The sequence below is a fragment of the Macaca thibetana genome, chromosome 2 (genome assembly GCF_024542745.1).
Source record: "Macaca thibetana thibetana isolate TM-01 chromosome 2, ASM2454274v1, whole genome shotgun sequence".
In the NCBI taxonomy this organism is placed as follows: Eukaryota; Metazoa; Chordata; class Mammalia; order Primates; family Cercopithecidae; genus Macaca; species Macaca thibetana.
The window spans coordinates 153758520-153779077 of NC_065579.1; the positions used below are offsets into that span (position 1 = coordinate 153758520).

The 20558-nt window shown below is 36.6% G+C and overlaps 1 protein-coding gene across 1 annotated transcript in view; it reads right to left on the minus strand.

Annotated features, from left to right (window-relative positions):
• The window catches only part of GTF2E1 (general transcription factor IIE subunit 1), a 36206-nt gene that overhangs the window by 12157 nt on the left and 3491 nt on the right, over nt 1–20558 (minus strand). The window contains exons 2-3 of the mRNA XM_050781892.1: nt 18359–18836; nt 266–467 (exon numbers count right to left, since the gene is read on the minus strand). Of these exons, the coding sequence (XP_050637849.1) occupies nt 266–467; nt 18359–18806 (650 nt within the window). The 5' untranslated portion in view covers nt 18807–18836. The remainder of the gene's footprint in view (nt 1–265; nt 468–18358; nt 18837–20558) is intronic.

Sequence of the window (20558 nt, forward strand, 5' to 3'; positions counted from 1 at the left end):
AGGCCCAAGCAGAATGAGTACTTGAAGTCAAACCTAAATATTTAAAGACTTTTGCCTAAAGTCCACAGTGTTCTGCATTTAGAACAAACGAATTTCATCACAGGCACATGATAATAAGACAAATGTGGCAGAACTGAGAACCTGTGTAACATTACAGTCTTGAGTCTCCTAGTAAATTACCCACTCTTGCTCTCCAAAGTATAGGTAGTTAAAACAAGAACAGGTTGAAAAGTATTCTTAGTAAGAGCACAGGGCCTACACTCACCTCTGTTTCAGGGCTGGGATTTCTGTGGGCTCTGGCTCAAGTATTTCATAGGCCAAGTTCACATCCTCTGTCTCCCGAAGCAATGCATAAATGGGCTCAATTTGTTCATTAAACCTTGCCAAAAGCGTGCGTGCATCTTTTTTGGGCATTGCTGATTCATCCTCTTCTACCTCTGTATGACAAAAAGTACAGCGGAAAGTTCCTACAGAGAAAATAAGTATCTCAGGTCAGAGAGAAGACTTTAGCAGACAGTTTATATCTCCACCCTCCCCCAATATCTTATTATTAAAACTTTCAAATATACACAAAGGTTGAAAGAATTTCACAGTGAACAGCCATGTGAACACCATTTAGATTCTACAGTTAGCATTTTGCTATTCATCACATATCTATCCATCTATCATTTTTGATGTATTTCAAAGTAATTTCATCCCTAACTTCAGCATAGTTTTTAATCACAATATTTCTAACATATATTTATTTTAACTTAAAGCCAAATTTTTTACAGCTTACCACAACTTATACCCTTTCTTGGCAGCTTTTCTCTTTTCTTTTTTTTCACATTACACATTTGGGCCTACATAATGCGGAAAGCTAAATAAATACCTAAAACCAAGAGTTTCTGGTCATCTAATCAATCCAATCTATTATGCTAAAACTCACATTCTTAAACATTACTTAACAGTCTACACCACTAGCCACACCTGGATTTCCAGTTTGGTTATTCCCAAAGACAGGAATATACATCCTTCCTTTCTGAGTCAACTTACTTGAAAGATTAAAAGAGAACATATAAGTACTTAGTGTCTGGCAAATAGTTAAGTACTCAAACATTTAGCTATAAAAGGCCCCATGTATGACTGATACATAAAGAATAAACAACCAAGTGATCTCTACTTCAACATAACACTAGAGCCTACTGATATATTACCAGTATAATAATTTTCTTTACTGCCCCTCACACATAGCCAATAGCATGTAAATTATTTGTTCGAATACCCTAAAATACATCTTCCTATTGTCTGAATGCCACCTAATCTACATCTATCCCAAATAACTGAGAAAGAGAGAGAAAAGCAACCCCTCAGAGCTGGAAGGTGGCTCAGCACTCACTAGACTTTAGCATTTTTCTGTCAAACAGGATCTCACAGACCACCAACATCAGACTATGATGGAAGTGAGGCAAACCCAAGCCACTGTGGAATTGCATCTGAGAACAGACAAAAGCAAGGACTCCATGCAAACCACAAAAAATCCCATCTTGCACAAGTGACTGCTGCTTCTTTACCAATTAGTTTTAGCGTCACCCTGTTCTTGTCATCTCCTAGATAAGATTTATTAAGATACCCAATCATAGAATTTCCCCATTTCTTCACAGCATCTAATCCAAAGGAAACCTTCATCGCTTCCCTGAATCCTCCCCAAAATTACCCAACAAAAGCCCACATTCTCTAAGTCTGTCCAACATCATCTTACTGACATTTCATGGTTCCCCACGGTATGTGGCTTCCCTTGCTGTGGAAAGCATCAATAAACTTAACTTTGTTTACTACAGGTGTGTACCTGATAGTCTTTGACTAATGGTCACCAACATAAAGATTATAACTTAATCAAATGGACAAGAATACTATTTACCAAAGTAAAGACAGGAAGAACAAGTTTTTTTTTTGTTTTTTTTTTTTTAAGTAAAAGATATCAAATTGCTTTAAATATAAAAATGAATACGTAGAAAGCCAACTTATTACAACTGCTAACAACTCAGCCCAAGAGAGGGGTTTAGACTACAAATTTAGATATGAGAATCAACAACCTATAGGTGGTAACTGAAGCCATATAGTAGATAGGAGCATCCAAAGAGATTAAAGAGAGTGAGAAGAGGCAGTTAAGGCATAAACTCAAGGAATGAGGAATCCTTGAGAAACAGAAATGGTGCAACCAGAGTGACAGGATGGTGTTCCAAGGAAATGGTATAGTCCTAATATTTCAAGGCCAACAAGAGTTGAAAACTAGCCTTTATATTTGGTAACAAAGGGTAAGAAGCAACCTTGGCTAGAGGGGTTTTAGGTAGAATGTTTTATTATTCTCTAACTGTTCCAAGCTGTCTCAGCCTCTTCTCTTCAACAGAAGCAAGGAATATAATCATGTGGGGGCTTAAAAATAAACCACAAAAAGTAGGGTTGAATATAGCTCTCAAATACCTGCTGAATTAAAAAACACACCAATGTGAGACTGGGACTTAAACTGACTGTTGAAAAATAAGCACCTACAGAGACTGTCAATGAGAACTAAGAATAGTTTGGAAGACAAGTTATCTAGTTCTGTAGTTTTCGAATATGTTTTTAAAGAAAGGAATCCCATTTCTCAAATGGAAAGGGGGTTAATATATAAACACAAAAGCAAATGCTCCGGAGTAAAGTCAAGAAACACAGCTAAGACAGAGGTCAATACTCCAACCCTCTCATTATCTGTTTTCAAAGCATCACAAACTGGCTTCCTCAATGCTTCCCATCAGGCACACTCTGCTGCAGAACCTTTGCACTGCTGTGCCCTCTACCCAGATGCCTTCCCTCCAGAAAATCACATGGCTCATCTCCAAATTTACTCGTTTTTTACTCAGAAGCCATAAGTAAGGCCTTCCATAGCCAGCATTATCTAAAATTTCAATACTGTCTTGTCCACTCAAACAATCTTATCCTCTTTCATTTTCTTTTCCCTTAGCATTATCATTATCCATCATGTTTTACTATTTATCTAATTTATCATTAAAATGTCATGTTATACCTGAATTTTAAAAAAATGTCCTCCCAAAAACCCCATTTCTCATTTCAAGACAATATGTACTCCAAACTTCAGCTTTAAGTAAACAAATCAACATGCTTGTCAGTGTAGCTCATCCTCGTAAAACAGCAGTGCTTTTATTTGGGGAAAAGAGAGAAAGATAGAGAACACTACTAATACCATTATTTCACAGAAGGACAATCTCAGAATGACAGTCCTTTAACTAGAGTAATTTATTTTCATGAAAAAGAATAGAGGGAAAAATAAAGTATATAGTCATAAGGCAACTGAATTCTAATCTCAGCCAAATTTAACAAGAGTTACTTACAGAAGGGCTGATTTTGCAGGTATGAAAAGAGCAGCTTTAAAACTATTATTAAGAACTGTGAAGGGTCTGAGATTTTACCCTACTTGTAAGCTAACAAGTTATTCTGCCAGTTTCATGGGTGCTGGTAGAAGACACAAGACTCCAGGTCAGAGACAAAGAACTTTACTACTCAAGGCAATAGCAGTAGCCAGTGTCAATATTTAAGCCAGTTCCCCATGCCCCAATTTCCATGGGGTGTGATACAAGGGCCAGGTAACAATTACACATGCAATGGGTTGTGTTACAGGAAAGAAAACCTGAGCTTAATAGGAACTCAAATATTTTAAATGAGCATAAGCATGCCCATTCTTTGCACTGAAGGGTGGCATTATCCTTACTGCACTAAATTCTATGTAAACATGCTCTGGAAGGAGACACTTTTTATACTGGACCATAAGCAAACCTGCTCTTTGCTCTGAAGAGAAATACTATCTCTGTCTTCCAAGGCAGCTCACTACATAAACATCCTTGAAAATGATAGTCCAGGAAAAATGCAGTCTGTATCTCTGCTCGTAAGACATGCACAACATGTGAGAGATCCATGGAGAATAGTCTCCCAATAATTACCACGTCTAGCAAATATTACAAAAGGAAAAGCTAGCCCGACATCTCTGAGCCCTATGTTTATCACAAAAACATTAGTTGTAAATGAGAAGCCTGTCAAAGCCAAATGTAGAATTTCTTATTTTTCTTCTCGGACCCTAAAAAATCCAAGAAAAGTAAGAAATTTGACATTTTATGGAAAATGACTTAAGACTGGTTTAATACACCAGCAGCATTTTGTATACATTTCACTACGCATTATAAAAATGCAAATCAGTTTTCCTGAAATCAGAAGGGGCAAGTGGCAAGGGGCAGGAGGACACGGAAACCCAGCACACACTAAGTACCAAGGAAGCACCCAAGTAACTGAGAGAGTGGTGGTGGCATACACAGACAGAACCAGTCATCAAGAAGCTTTAGCAGGGAAGAAAGATGTCTGGAGATAAAGCAATCAGGGATCAGTGCAAAAAATAAAGTACATAAATGTTTTGGAGTTCAAAGAAGGAATGTGACTTCTAGCTGAGGGCACTAGGAACAGCTTATCGAGAAGGTAAACCTTTTTGAGATAGAGTTTAGAAAATAAAAGATGAAGAAGATGAAGGGGTAAAGGAATAGGACATTCTAGATCATCATAAGAGAAGTAGAGTGGTTGAAAAATGATGCTAGACTGCAATTTCAGTCTGATAGGAAAATACCAAAAAGAATGATAAAAAACAGAATTAACAAGATAAACTGGGGTGACCATAAGTGGATCTTGAATGATACGCTTCATTTTGACTTTATTCTTTAGTAATAGGAAAGCCATAGAAGGGTGTTAGGAAAGACCATTAGGTCATGAAAACTAGTATTTACATATATTGATCTGCTTGAGTGGCTTGAGATGGCCTCCCAATAAGGCAGTTCTTAACTGAGTGTCTGCATAAAAATCCCCTGTGGAATTTATACTCAGGCTCCATGCCAGAAATGCTGATCCCGGAGGTCCAGAGTGGGGCCCAGGAATGAGAATTTTTAAAGTTACACAAGGAATTCTGATGCCTACACCTGGTAGAGAGCTGCTATTAAGCAATATGATAAACATCCCAACTCTTCTTGTAACTAGACCATTCTACACTAAGTAGTGTGCATAGACTATATTACTCAAGAATGAGAGAAGAAACTGGAATTGAAACTCAGAGCTCTGCACAATTTTTCCCTTTTCACATATAAGATCAAGAAGGCAAAAACCAGAAACGGTGAATCCAAGGCATGCAAGGGGGAACATGCAAGCTAGATCTAAGAATGTGGCAACAGAGAGAAAATGAAGGCTACAAAGATTCTTTAGGCAAAGCTTGACAAATGATGGGGTTAGGAAGAAAAAAGGAGTTCTATGACAACACATTTGTTTGATCAACTATACTCAGAAACCACAAAAAGAACTAAGAAAGCTATTTACAAATATTCCTATATATTCATCAGAAGCAAATCTATGCAATAATTCTACCCAAATCTGACATAAAAGCAAATGAACGCTTAAGAGGCGTTAAGTTTACCAAGTCATAGCTTGAAAACAAAAATCACTAAACTTGGATTCAAATACAAATCTGTCTCAAAATACTAAATGCACTAATCCTGAATTGTACATTCCTTTTCCAACCTCCTATCAGCCCTGCCAGCTCCAATTTAGCAAACTTTTCCCATGTATATACATTAGCTTTATTTTTTAAAAATATTGAATAGGAGAAAAGATTTATAACAAATAATTTATTTAACAAACATAAGTGCCTGTCACATACCTCGCATTTACTTGGCTGAGTCTTAACCTATCAGGTTTGCCAAACAAATAAAAATAAATCCAACTGCAGATAACCAACAGGCATTGAAAATGGGAAGAAAAAAATACCTTTTATAAATAGTATTTCAAAGCTATATTTTAGGGTTATCTACTCAGTAGTATAGGAATGTCCCAATTTTATGACTCAGGATTCTTCTACGGAAGCTAAGTTATCACTCCAAATGAGAAAAGAAATGGATACCTAATTGTGGGGATGAGGGGGACAGTGGCAGAAGGGGGGGGAAGGGAAAGAGTTCTACACCATTTTAATTTTAACTTTCTCCAAAATAATAAAAGTAAAAGCAAAAATGAATTGGCAGTGGGGAGGGTGGGGGGAAGGGATTGGTAACAACAATAAAAAAAAACCAGTAATGCTCAGCAAAATTTGAAACTTGACATTTTTCCTTTGCTAAACACAGAAGAAAATTTAAGTAGTATATATTATACCAGCCAAGGCCTTCAACTTAACTGCTTCCAACATATTACTCATTTTAACATACATGTTACTCACTGTAATTATATGGGTATTCAGTTAAGAGAATAAATAAATACGAAAAAAACCAAAGCAAAAAAAAAGAAAACCCCACCAAAAACTTGTTTATTCTCTTAAGTTTGACATGTATGTGCCCTGGAAATGCATAATTGACAAAAAGGACATAGACCCATTATACTATGGGCAGAAGACACTATTAGTCAAACCCTCAATTAGTCATTACTTAGCATTATATTTTTCTCTCTTCAGTCCAGTATATACAATGAATAAGCCATCAGCTAATGCCCACAATTCACTGACAAATGTTTGCAAAGGCATTAGTTGCAACTGAAATATTCAGCCATTTTTCCCACAAATTTTTAAAAAATCAAAATAAGCTCAAATGCTTTGATATGGCACAGGGTGCTTCAGTGCTCAAGTGGGACTCATATTGCAGCCCATGTCCTCAAGGCTGGCCAAGGAAACAGGGAGGATCAAATGTCTGCTGCTACAGAGCCCTCACCCCAGAACAGTGGGTTTGATATCCTCAGGGCTTCTGACATTCAGAACTTCCTAAGAAGTTCAGCCAATCATCTTCTGAGCTACTTTCATGGCCCTCACATTCTAGTTGGGGGTAGTTAAGACACAAAAAAATCACATCAGTAGTATATAAGTATTATGGGGGAAAAAAGCAGGGAAGAAAGAAGGTGAAGGGAAAGGGGTGTTGCTCTGTTATACAGGAAACTCAGGGCAGGCCTCTCTGATATAGTAATGTATGAGCAGAGACTTGATGGGAGCAAGTCATGCAAATGTTTGGACAAGGGAAAATAGCATGCAAAAAGGCAAATAAAGTAAAGGCATGCCTGGTGCACACAAAGCACACATAAGGTGGCTGCTGTGAACATGGGAAGAGTGATAGAAATAGTCTCCAAAAGGTGAAATTGGGGAAGAAGCAACTAGAAGACTTTATAAATTCTGTTGAGGACTTTGACTTTTCTGAGGGAAAGAAGACGCCTCTGTAAGATTTTTAACAGAGGAGTGGCATGCCCTGATATGCTAGAAGGAGCACTAGTTGCTATGACAAACAGTCTACATGGGAAGCAAGAGTGAAAGCAAGGAAACTATCTAAGAGAGCTTTGCAAAATCTAAGCAAGAGATAATGGCATGCATAATTTTTCTGGACAATCTTATGAAAAAACTTTGAATCCAAGTTTTTTACTCCCCTTCACTCAAAAAGCTTCCCGGAAAAAGAAAAAAACAAAAGACACTTCAGAGTTCCATGTTAAAACTAAGTAGCTAGAAACAGAACTCCCAGGATTTTAGTGAGATAAGGAGGAAACTATAAAATTTCAAGACATAACACTAACATATATGATTAATTTTACTGCACCGTAAACATCCAACCACCACATAGCTTAGGAAGCATATTTAGATACTCTTTTCCCCTCCCACTGAATATTTTATGAAATATATAAAACCACCCCCCAAAATTCAATTTAGTCTGTCCTTCCTTAAATGGGAATTTATCTGGATTTGGTCTAATCATGCATCATTCCTCCATTCTGGACCTCATTATGAAGGGGAAAAAAGGTACAATATGGGGGAGGAAGGGCAGAAAACAACAAATTGAAGGATAGTACATGGATGAATATTAAAGCTTGCAATAAATTATCTAAACTAGGCCCAAATCAAATTCATTTCAGCATGCAGAATCAAACTCATCTCAACTATCTGAAAGACAATAGCCAATAGAATATATATATATATGGAAGGTAGTGAATTGGGGAGCTTGGAAAAATAAGCCAGCTTAAATATTCTCCATTATGCCTGTGCATTTCTGAAGATGACATAATTAAACAGAGCATATTTTCTATATGAATACTATAACTGGGGGGTTCCAATTCCTAACCAAGGCTTCTAAATTAACCCAAAGTGACTAACATAATCCTCTAAAACCAGTGATAAAACCCCCAAGCTTCTCCATACTTTTAGAATGTCAAATATGTTCCAAATCAAAGAGTAAGTATAAAATTAGAGTTGAGAGAAGCCATATATGATATAGAATAGGATGAACTTACCATTTTACACATGCTAAAAGAAGGCCAAGAATGGTTACAGGATTTGCCCAAGGTAACAGTTACTAACATGACTAAGACTAAAAGTCAGGGCTCTGGAATCTTAATATCCTCTTGTTTTACTATCTTACAGCCACTGCTGAAAAGAAAACCCAAAAAACTTCTGGAAATGACATGAACAGTGAACACAATGATTATGCAAAAGGATTCAACATAATAAGTGTTCTGAATAAAACCATACAATATTATGAGAAGTTGATCAAGCATTACTAACCATAAGCTGTTTTAACAAAGTATTTAAGAAGCACTTTGCATCAAAAGAGACAAAGAAGGCCACTACATAAAGGTAAAGAGATCAATTCAACAAGAAGAGCTAACTATCCTAAATGTATATGCACCCAGTAAAAGAGCACCTAGATTCATAAAGCAAGTCCTTAGAGACCTACAAAGAGACTTAGACTCCCACACAATAATAATGAGAGACTTTAACACCCCACTGTCAATATTACACAGCTCAACGAAACAGAAGATTAACAAGGATACCCAGGACTTGAACTCAGCTCTAGACCAAGTGGACCTAATAAACCTTTACAGATCTCTCCACCTAAAATCAACAGAATATACATCCTTTTCAGCACCAAATCGCACTTATTCTAAAATTGACCACATAATTGGTAGTAAAACACTCTGCAGCAACAGAAATCGCAACAAACTAACTGTCTCTCAGACCACAGTGCAATCAAATTAAAACTCAGGAATAAGAAACTCACTCAAAACTGCAGAACTACATGGAAACTGAACAACCTGCTCCTGAATGACTACTGGGTAAATAACGAAATGAAGGCAGAAATAAAGATGTTCTTTGAAACCAATGACAACAAAGACACAACATAGCAGAATCTCTGGGACACATTTAAAGCAGTGTTTAGAGGGAAATTTACAGCACTAAATGCCCACAAGAGAAAGCAGGAAAGATCTAAAATTGACGCCCTAACATCACAATTAAAAGAACTAGAGAAGCAAGAACAAACAAATTCAAAAGTTAGCAGAAGGCAAGAAATAACTGAGATCAGAGCAGAACTGAAGGAGACAAAGACACAAAACACCCTAATGAATCCAGGAGCTGGTTCTTTGAAAAGATCAACAAAATAGATAGACTGCTAGTCAGACTAATAAAGAAAAAAAGAGAGAAGAATCAAATAGACGCAATTAACAAATGATAAAGGGGATATCACCACCAATGCCACAGAAATACAAATTACCATCATAGAATACTATAAACACAAGACAAGGATGCCCTCTCTCACCATGCCTATTCAACATAGTGGTGGAGGTTCTGGCTAGGGCAATCAGGCAAGAGAAAGAAATAAAGGGTATTCGGTTAGGAAAACAGGACGTCAAACTGTCTCTGTTTGCAGATGACATGATTGTATATTTAGAAAACCCCATCATCTCAGCCTAAAATCTCCTTAAACTAATAAGCAACTTCAGCAAAGTCTCAGGACACAAAATCAATGTGCAGAAATCACAAGCATTCCTACACACCAATAATAAACAAACAGAGCTCCAAATCATGAGTGAATTCCCATTCATAACTGCTACAAAGAGAATAAAATACATAGGAATCCAACTTACAAGGGATGTGAAGGACCTCTTCAAGGAGAACTACAAACCACTGCTCAACGAAATAAAGGAGGACACAAATGGAAGAACATTCCATGTTCAAGCATAGGAAGAATCAATATCATGAAAATGGCCATACTGGCCAAGGTAATTTATAATTTCAATGCTATCCCCATCAAGCTATCACTGACTTTCTTCACAGAATTGGAAAAAACTACTTTAAATTTAATATGGAAGCAAAAAAGAGCCCACATAGCCAAGACAATCCTAAGCAAAAAGAACAAAGCTGGAGGCATCACACTACCTGACTTCAAACTATACTACAAGGCTACAGTAACCAAAACAGCATGGTACTGGTACCAAAACAGAGATATAGACCAATGGAATAGAACAGAGGCCTCAGAAATAACACCACACATCTACAACCATCTGATCTTTGACAAACCTGACAAAAACAAAGAAAAAGGGAAAGGATTCCCTACTTAATAAATGGTGCTGGGAAAACTGGCTAGTCCTATGTAGAAAGCTGAAATTGGATCCCTTCCTTACTAAAGATGGATTAAAGACTTAAATGTAAGACCTAACACCACAAAAACCCTAGAAGAAAACCTAGGCAATACCATTCAGGACATAGGCATGGGCAAAGACTTCATGACTAAAACACCAAAAGCAATGGCAACAAAAGCCAAAATAGACAAATGGGATCTAATTATACTAAAGAGCTTCTACAGAGCAAAAGAAACTATCATCAGAGTGAACAGGCAACCTACAGAATGGGAGAAAATCTTTGCAATCTACCCATCTGACACAGGGCGAATAACCAGAATCTACAAAGAACTCAAACAAATTTACAAGAAAAAAACAATGTAAATACCTAATGTAAATGACAGGTTGTTGGGTGCAGCAAACCAACATGACACATGTATACCTATGTAACAAACCTGCATGTTGTGCACATGTACCCCAGAACTTAAAGTATAATAAAAAAATAAAATTTTTTAAAAAGAAAATAAAGAATCACTGTGCATTGTTAGATTTCTAAAGGGCTTCTGAAGGATGGTGTTAGGGATACAAGGTAACAGGACTGGAAGGATAAGCAAAAACTTCATAGTTTCTCTGTTATGACAGAGAAAATTGGTGGGTAAGTGGAAAAGTCACAGAGAGGAAAAACTAGTTTGCCATTTTAGTTTACATAGCTCTCTACTATTTGTGTCTTTACCAAGTTTTCATTCATATATTACTTATTTTATTTTACTACACAGAGTTTCGCTCTGTTGCCCAGGCTGGCAGTGGCATGATCTCGGCTCACTGCAACCTCTGCCTCCGAGGTTCAAGCGATCCTCGTGCCTCAGCCTCCCGAGTAGCTGGAACTACAGGTGTGCGCCACCACGCCTAGCTTTTTGTATATTTAGTAGAGACGGGGTTTTACCCTGTAGGCCAGGCTGGTCTTGAACTCCTGACCTCATGTGATGCGCCCACCTCAGCCTCCCAAAGTGCTGGGATTACACACGTTGAGCTACCACTCCCGGCCATATATTACTTATGTACTTTTAAAAGAAAGAAAACGAATGCCATATTGAACTCTCCAAAAACATTCAATTCCCTCTTAATCAATATGCAGAAGCTATACAGTCATTCCTGGGCTTTTCTGAAAGCATTATCAAGTCCTTTGTTGCAATTTTTATAATTTATAATGTTCAGGGGAATATCTATTAAAACGTAATTTTGAAGTCTCAAAAAGTCACCTTTTAGTCTAATTCCTAAACTTTATTTTCATAAAGCAAATTTCTTCAGTTTAACTGGGCAAGGGAAAATGTATAGAAAAAGGAGTTGCTATTAGCAAACAGTAGCACACATGACAGGAACATAGTTTTACATTACATTTAATTATTTTACCTATAATAAAAAGAAATTTGAAAAATTATCTTTTAAAAATTCACCACAGAACACATAACACTGCAAAATACTCATTCATCTGCATGCAAAAGAAAAATCAGATTTAATGTTTTTGAAATTCAGAATCAAATGTATCAATGATTTACACAACACAACCTCACCCTCCAAAATTCAATTTAATCAATAAAATTGGCTTCTCCTTCCTTAAATAGGAATTTACCTGAATTTGTTCTAATCATGCATCATTCCTCAATTCTGGAATTTATGATAAAGGGGAAAAAAGGTACAATGTGGGAGAAGAAGGGTAGAAAACAACAAACTGAAGGATGGTACATGGATGAATATTAAAGCTTGCAATAAATTCTCTAAATTAGGCCCAAATCAAACTCATCTCAACTATCTGAAAGACAATAACGAATAGAATATTATATCAAACCCCAAAGCATCAAAACCAGAAAGCAACTCTTCACAAATAAGCAAATAAATTAGCTCTTATGTCATTGGCATTGAAATACAAAAAAGATAAAAGATTTTTTGTTTTGTTTTGTTTTTTGAGATGAAGTTTCACTCTGTCGCCCAGGCTGGAGTGCAGTGGTGCAATCTCAGCTCACCGCAACCTCTGGCTCCTGGGTTCAACGGATTCTCCTGCCTCAGCCTCCCAAGTAGCTGGGATTACAGGTGCGCTCCACCACGCCCAGCTAATTTTTGTATTTTTAGTAGAGACAGGGTTTTGCTATGTCAGCCAGGATGGTCTCGAACTCCTGACCTCAAATGATCCGCCCACCTTGGCTTCCCAAGGTGCTGGGTTTACAGGCATGAGCCACTGAGGCCAGCCAAAACGTTGTTTTTTTTAAAAAGTTCTCAAATCCTCAAAATCAAAAGCTGCAGAATTTTTAAAAATCAGACCTAAAGGTTTTGGGGGGGAAGGGTAGAAGAGGAACGATACTTGTTCCTATCTTTCCAGAACTTGTTTTTATATCTATTTTAACTTATTCTAATAAACACCCCCCTCTCTTGCTCCCCCCACTCCCCAATCCATACTTTTGAGCTTTGCAGCATAATTGTCTAATTAACCCATGCTGGGTAAGATTCCAAAGACTGAGAACTCAACAACTGAGCAAAACAACCTTGGAAAGACTTCTTCTTGTTTGTGTTTTTAGCACTTCAGGAATTGAAAACACTGCTTATAAGATACCTCCTGTCCTGGCAATAACAAATGCTGGCAAGCAATGTGGAGGAAAGGGAACTGTTGTACACTGCTGGTAGAAATGTAAATTAGTATAACCACTATGGAGAACAGTTTGGAGGTTCCTCACAAAACTAAAAATAAAGCTACCATATGATCCAGTAATCTCACTGCTAAGTATATACCCAAAAGAAAGGAAATCAGTATATCAAAGAGATATCTGCACTCCCATGTTTGCGGCAGCACTGTTCACAATAGCTAAGATTTGGAAGCAACCTAAGTGTTCATCAACAGATGACTAGATAAAGAAACTGTGGTACACATACACAATGGAGTACTATTCAGCCACAAAAAAGAATGAGATTCAGTCATTTGCAACATGGACGGAACTGGAAATCATCATGTTAAGTGAAATAAGCCAGGTACAGAAGGATCAACATTGTATATTCTCACTTATCTGTGGGATCTAAAAATCAAAACAATTGAATTCAGGGACATAGAGAGTGAAAGGATGGTTACCAGAAGCTGGAAAGGGTAGTAGGGATGGGGGATGGCTAACTAGTACAAAAAAATAGTTAGAAAGAATGAGTAAGACCTACTATTTGATAGCACAACCAGGTAACTATAGTCAATAATTATACATTTAAAAATAACTAAGAGTATAATTGGATTGTTTGTAACACAAAAGATAAATGTTTGAGGGGATGGATATGCCATTCTCCATGACGTGATTATTATACATTGCATGCCTATATCAAAACATCTCATGTACCCCATAAACATAAACACTTACTTAGCCACAAAAAGTTTCTTTTAATTAAAAAAAATTTTAAAGGTATCTCCTATCCTAAGTAGAAAGAGATGAAGACAGGAAAAAGTAGCCTGCCCTATGAAGGCAAACTCTTTAACTGAATCTCACAAATACAGAATCCTAATAATTTTTAAACGTTAGGGTAAGGGAACAGAAAAGGAATCTCAATGAATGAGGCCATCAGGAAACGGATCTGTCCAAATCAAAAAGCTTTATCTGTAGTCACAAGCCAAGAAGGGACTCTCATAATTTAACTCCAAACTTACATATGAATATCTTAAGTAGATACCAAGTTTACTTGACTATTCCAAGTGACTCAGAGCTCATCACTAGAAGAGAACTATTCAATTGTTGGCTGTTTTTAAGAGTTATTTATTAGAGACTTACTTAATTATCAAAGACATTTTTATGCTAATCCTAAAATCTGTTGCTAAGTCTTTCCATGGAGCCAAACAAAACAAGATGAATCTCCGTAAGAAGTGTCATATTCTCCCTTAATAGTAAATCTAAAACAGTCTAGCAATGTATATACCCCTAAATTTATTCTTTATTACATTATAAGATCTTCCAAATCCAAGAGTACAACACAGGCATGTACATTGCACCCACATACACATTATTTGATGAGTTGAACTCGATAATCTCTCAATTTCTATTTCTAAGATTTTATTAAATATACATTTATAAGATTCCTTTTTAAAAAAATTTAAATTATCTCATGTCAAAATTTAAAATGTCACTCCTTCTCTAGGTGAATGCAGTAAAAGGGGCTCCCAAATTATTTCCAATTCAAACATCTAACAATTCTACTCCACTCACCCATAGTAAAACTACAACGCCATATATGTGTTTAGAGAAGCTCTAAAATTGTATTTTTTTGCCCAATATTCCCGCTGCCAAGAATTCATAAGGAAAAATGTGAACACGAATAACATGCTATATATACAAAAGTATTCAAAGCATCTTATCTATACCAGCAAAAAATAGATACCACCGAAGTGCCCAAAAGGAGGGGAAAGGAAAATGGGAAAAAATTACACCTATTAAAACATACTTTGAACACTAGATAGAAACAGGAGAGTTTGGTACATTAAGAAACCAAGAGATCATAAACTATTCTAAGCTATGATTGTAATTGTAGGTAATATGTAAAAGGCTGGTGGCTTTGTGAGTGATTTTTTTCTCTTCAAATTTGTCCCTGGCATTATGGTTGCATAATTTTTAAACTAAAAATGGAAAATATAAAGCTATTTCCAAATCATCTAACCTTAACATCTAAAAAGAGATAAGATCCCCCTCTCCCCCTCAGGAGAAGCATGCTGTTGAACTTAACTTAGAAGTGCCATTAACTCAATCACCCATGGCTGAGACTGCTAAAATAGAAATACTTAAGTCTATTTAAACGGTCAGGAAGCTTGCTAAATCTAAAACACGCATTTATGAAACACAAGATGTTATTTTGCTGATTCATTGAGAGATTTCATGTCATGTTTTTGTTTTGATTACATAATCCTCCCATATTTTAGAAACTTAAAACAGCTGGTTTTACCTTAATGATTAAGCTTCTGAGGGACTAGTGTGCAAAGAATAGGTTATTCCATTTTAGTAAATAATGTATCTATACATCTGAAGAGAGTTCAACCCAGAAATACCAAAAGCAAATCTAAATGGAAAGTATGGAGAAAATCTACAATCTTTAGGAAAAGTAGAGATGGAGTAGGGAAAAGTGGTAAACTGAAGTAGGAAGATTGATGGCTTATGTGTGAATTAACAACGGTAAACAATCCTTGCTGGTCTGTTTCCTCAGTCCAGAATTTGCAGGTGGTCCTCAGGAGCTCATCTAGGAGTTACTACCCTTTGTCCTGTGGCAGAGAGTTGCCCATACACTTGAGTTAAGCATTTTCTGTCAGGGAAAACAGTAAAGCCTAGAAGGCTGCAAATCCAATTCCTGAGTATCCCCTAATTGCTCATGCACACCACAAGTCAATCTGAGAACTACTGAAAAGAAATGCAGGTAGAAGTCCATTAAATACTTCCATCACTTGATCAGAAATATTATCAATCTCCTCTAGCAACCAGGAAACTGGATTTGTACAGGACTGGGCTTAGAAAGAAAACTGCAATCTACCAATTTACACAAAGTATAATTATCACAGCAGAAAAAGTTCCCTCCTGCCTTACTATACACACCAAATTTTTATTGCCCATCTTCCTCATAATGGGGTGGGAGTAGAGAAGAGAGAGATGAATACTGAGCAAAACAAGAAAGAATAATAAAGAAAAATACAAAGATTTCTAAAAGAAATGTATAGACCAAAGGAAGTTGTTGGGTATTAACAGTTTAAAAACAAAACAAAACAAACACAAAACTCACAACATCAGAACTGGCAAGCAACCGGGGCCTAATATTGCCTAATCAGCACATTTTCCCCTTAAAGGAGCATCTAAATGAAAAGCCACATTACAATAAAAAGGCAAGTATGTTCTCAGAATGAGGGTCCCTAATGATTATAAATTTTTAATCATAATACCTCAGGCTTCACTGTAGGACATAACTGCCAATTAAGTCAAACAGTGTTGGCTGATAAGGGCACCCTCCCCTGAGTGACATCAAGATTAAGTGACTTATTCTTGCTCTCAGGTACCCCTTCTTTTCATCTTCATGCTGACCATAGCCCTCACATTAAAAATAGTCTTTGTTCACACTGGTCACAACTCAATTGTTTCAGTTTTAGCTTTATTTCATAAAATACTTTCATGCCCTCTACCCTAACTCCTTGATTCAAGTCCCTTGACTGTACCAGAATGTTAGGCCATCTCTTTCACAGGCCATCTATTGAGTTCAACTAGTTTCATTCATAATCTAGGTGAAATTCAAGAGTATCATGACCAATCTCCTAAATACTGGTATATAAGTAGTAGAAATCATCTCCTTTTGGAAAGTTTCATTAAATTAAATATGACTCAAATGACAAATAAATGTAGTAGAAGCATGTTATTTTAGATTGCTCTAAGGGACTGGATAACACCTTTTACTGTGGTCAAGAGTGATGAAGCCAACATCTTAAACATCTCTTTAACAAGAGTGTTAAAACCAACATCCATAGAGAATTACAAAACCAAACCCAGACCTCCTGTAAGAAATCTGTTAGAGTGAATGGCAAGAATCATGAGACTTTTCTAGCCTATTTTGAAGAGCTCCAGATATATTCTACAACCTTTCTCTATAGAACACTCAAGCAATTCTCATACCGAGGATGGTTAAGACTTTCTTATAATCAAGATCTCTCCTTGTGGAGCCCTTTCAAGGTAAAAAGCTAGGCTCAGACAAATTAAATGTTTAATTGTGAATTCTTTAAATGCATCCAAAATCATTGCCTCACAGTAAATAAGAAAAAAAAGGTCACAGATTGTTTCTGGCTCTTTTTGTCATAACCTGAATTTATATTGGGGTTATTTCCCACTTAAAAAAATAATTTTAAAATTATTTAAAATGTACCATATATAACATAAAAATCAGAAAATAAAACATACACAGAAATCTGTACTTTTGTACGACAAAATATTTCATGGGTCAAAGTTTAAACTTTCAGATGAAGTTTTTAAAAAGACAGATCTATGAACTGAAAAGCAGCCTATACTCCTGAATTCAATCATAACAAAATGACTTAATCTAATAGCATTGAGTCCTTCTATAGATTTTTTACCTGTAGAAAATAAGACAAAATTGATCCATTGAGTATTTAGCAAAACTAGTCTCTTTTTATTGTGTAAACAGATAACAAGATAAAATAACTATATAGCTGAGAAATTTAAAGTTTCTCATGTTTATGCTAGACATATTGTACTTTCAGAAAATGTATTTTCAGAAATATGCAGAAAATACATATCATATTTTCAGAAACATTTCTAAATTGTGTTAAAAATCCTTAAAACTATTCAATCAAATCAGGCCAATTATATATCTTGTTGACAATTTTCTTCCAATAATAATGTCTATCTAAAGGACACTAAATGTCTTACCTTAGAAAGAATTCCCCTCTTATTTCATCTGGCTAACTCTTACTATCTTTTAGGTCTCAAACGTTAACTTCTTCCAGAGGCCTTCCCCAAATCCAGATTACATGCCCTAGTTATATACTCCTGATACCACTTTCTACTTTTACTAACAAAGCATTTAAATACACTGTATTGCAACTGTCTAGAGTTCAAAAATAAAATTAGAACAGCCTCAAAGTGGTAGAGAAATCAACCCTTCAGAGTAGACTGCAGTTGTAAATAAGGCGGGGTGGGCAGAGGTAGGAGGGCCATAAGTGAGAAACTCCCTTGTGAAGGAGAAAGGCTTTGCAAAGGCTTCTCAAAGTAGTGCGACAGCCAAACAGGACAGTAAGACTGACTGCATGCTGTGACTTACACTGATCCATTCACTTTTATAATAATATATATGATGGTTTAAAAATTAGATGAGTCAATTTAAGAAAAAGGGTAGTACACACTTTATTTTAAAGATTCACAAACTGGATAAACCTCACCTGTCATAGGATCAAAGAGCTGATTAGCTTCTAGGTCTGTGAAAGTACTACAACAGACAGGACATTTGAAGGAAGCCCGGTTGGTCGAATCTCTCTCATCGGTCTCAATCCTCCTTCTCATGTGGTCTAATTTATATTTTACCACATTAACAAGAGTACGATAATTGATGAAGTAGTAGTTATGGCGAGTGGTTTTTCCGTCTGCAGCAGTCTCTACCCTCATTCTGCATTTGATAAACTTGTCTCCCTTTAAATTATTCAAAACTGATCGAAGTTGCTTCCGATCAAACTTGAGCAGCTCCAACATATCCTCCTCTTTCACACAGGGGTTCCTGATCAAGATGTCCAAGGCCAAGGCATGCTCAATGCCATAAAATCCCCGGATCACATACTTGGCTAACCGCTTCAATGCTGCTGGAACTTCAGTGAGGACATCTGGGTCTGCCATCTTTAGCAACGAACTCCAACTTTAAATATACTGAATTCAGAAAAAAATAGAAAATTAGCCAGGTATAAAAACATGGTAATCATATCCACCATTCTTGCAGTGCCAGAGAAGTACTCAAAGAGTTTTAAAACATTCCTAATATCTAAGCATTTAACAGAGCAGAACAAGATTTTCCTCTAGAGTGCACAAAAGATTACACACAAAAAGTTTTACATATTTCTTAAATAGCTACTTTTATGATCTAGAGTATGTTTGATTAAAAAGTAACTTATTATTTATAAAACAATATATTATGTCAAGTCTCCTTTACTTCAGAAGAGAAACACAAAAAAAGCTACATGAAATGCTCACTATTCTTTGGGAATGCTGGAAACCCTGAGAAAACTAGCAGTTAGCATTTCCTAAAAGTGTCTTTGTTTCTTTTCTTGAGTAAAATTTTTCTACCAAGATTCTAGGATGTTTTACATACTCATGCTTTCACAATAATATCACAACAAACCAATAAACACATAAGTAATCACCACCTGGGGTGTTTGACAAAATCATTAACTGGTGTAAAACTGAAAGAAAGTAATACTTAGATCCAGATAGTTTTACTAACCTTGAAAAATTAAATCTCATAATCAAGGAAAGACCATCCAGTCCTTAAAAAGGTAGAAAATGAGAGAGGGAGCGCAGCCCAAAATATTCTTAAATACTGAATCCCTTAACAAAGCAGAAACTAAGTGTATCTCATTTCCATACCATGACCCAGAAAGCTGTCTTCTCAAAGCCCATATTGGCATGTGGTTTAATTTAAAAACCTGGGCTTCTGGAGGTGGAGGTTGCGGTGAGCCAAGATTGCGCCACTGCACTCCAGCCTGGGCAACAACAGCGAAACTCAGTCTCAAAAAAAAAAAAAAGAAAAAAAACCTGGGCTTTGAAATTCAGAGTACCAGCCTGTGTTTTGGTAACTATGTAATCCTGAGCAAATCCCTTAAACAATTTCAAGCCACATTTCACTCTCTAAGATATAAGGATAGTATCAACTACCTCAATGGAGTTGTTGTGATTAATAAGAATGTAATTAAAGTGCTTAGGAAGGACAGCTTCCATATCAACTTAATATGTTCCAAACTAAAAATGGCTAGACTATCCACATAGATTAAATCAAGTTAAATTTCCCTAGCCCACAGGGAATTTTTTTTTTTTTCTTTTAATAGAGACAGGTGCCCTGTTGCCCAGACTAGAGTTCAGTGGTGTGACTTGGCTCAATGCAGTCTCAACCTCCTGGGCTCAAGCAATCCTCCCACCTCAAACTCCCCGGTAGCTGAGACTACAGGTGGACACCACCATGACTGACTAATTTTTGTATTTTTTGTAGGGACAGGGTTTCACCATTTTGCCCAGGCTGGTCTCGAACTTCTGAGCTCAAGGGATCCACCCATGTTGGGGGCTTCCTAAAGTGCTGGGATTATAGATGTGAGCCACCACACCCAGCACAGAATTTTTTTTTTTTTTTTTTTTTTTTTGGAGACAGGGTCTCAGTCTGTCACCTAGGCTGGAGTGCAGTGGCGCGAGCTCAGCTCACTGCAACTTCTGCCTCACGGGTTCAAGCGATCCTCCTGCCTCAGCCTCCTGAGTTGTTGGGACTATAGGCGTGTACCACCACACCTGTCTAATTTTTGAATTTTTAGTAGAGACAGGGTTTCACCATCTTGGCCAGGCTCCACAGGATAATTTTTAACAGACATCCCACTGAAATATTTCATG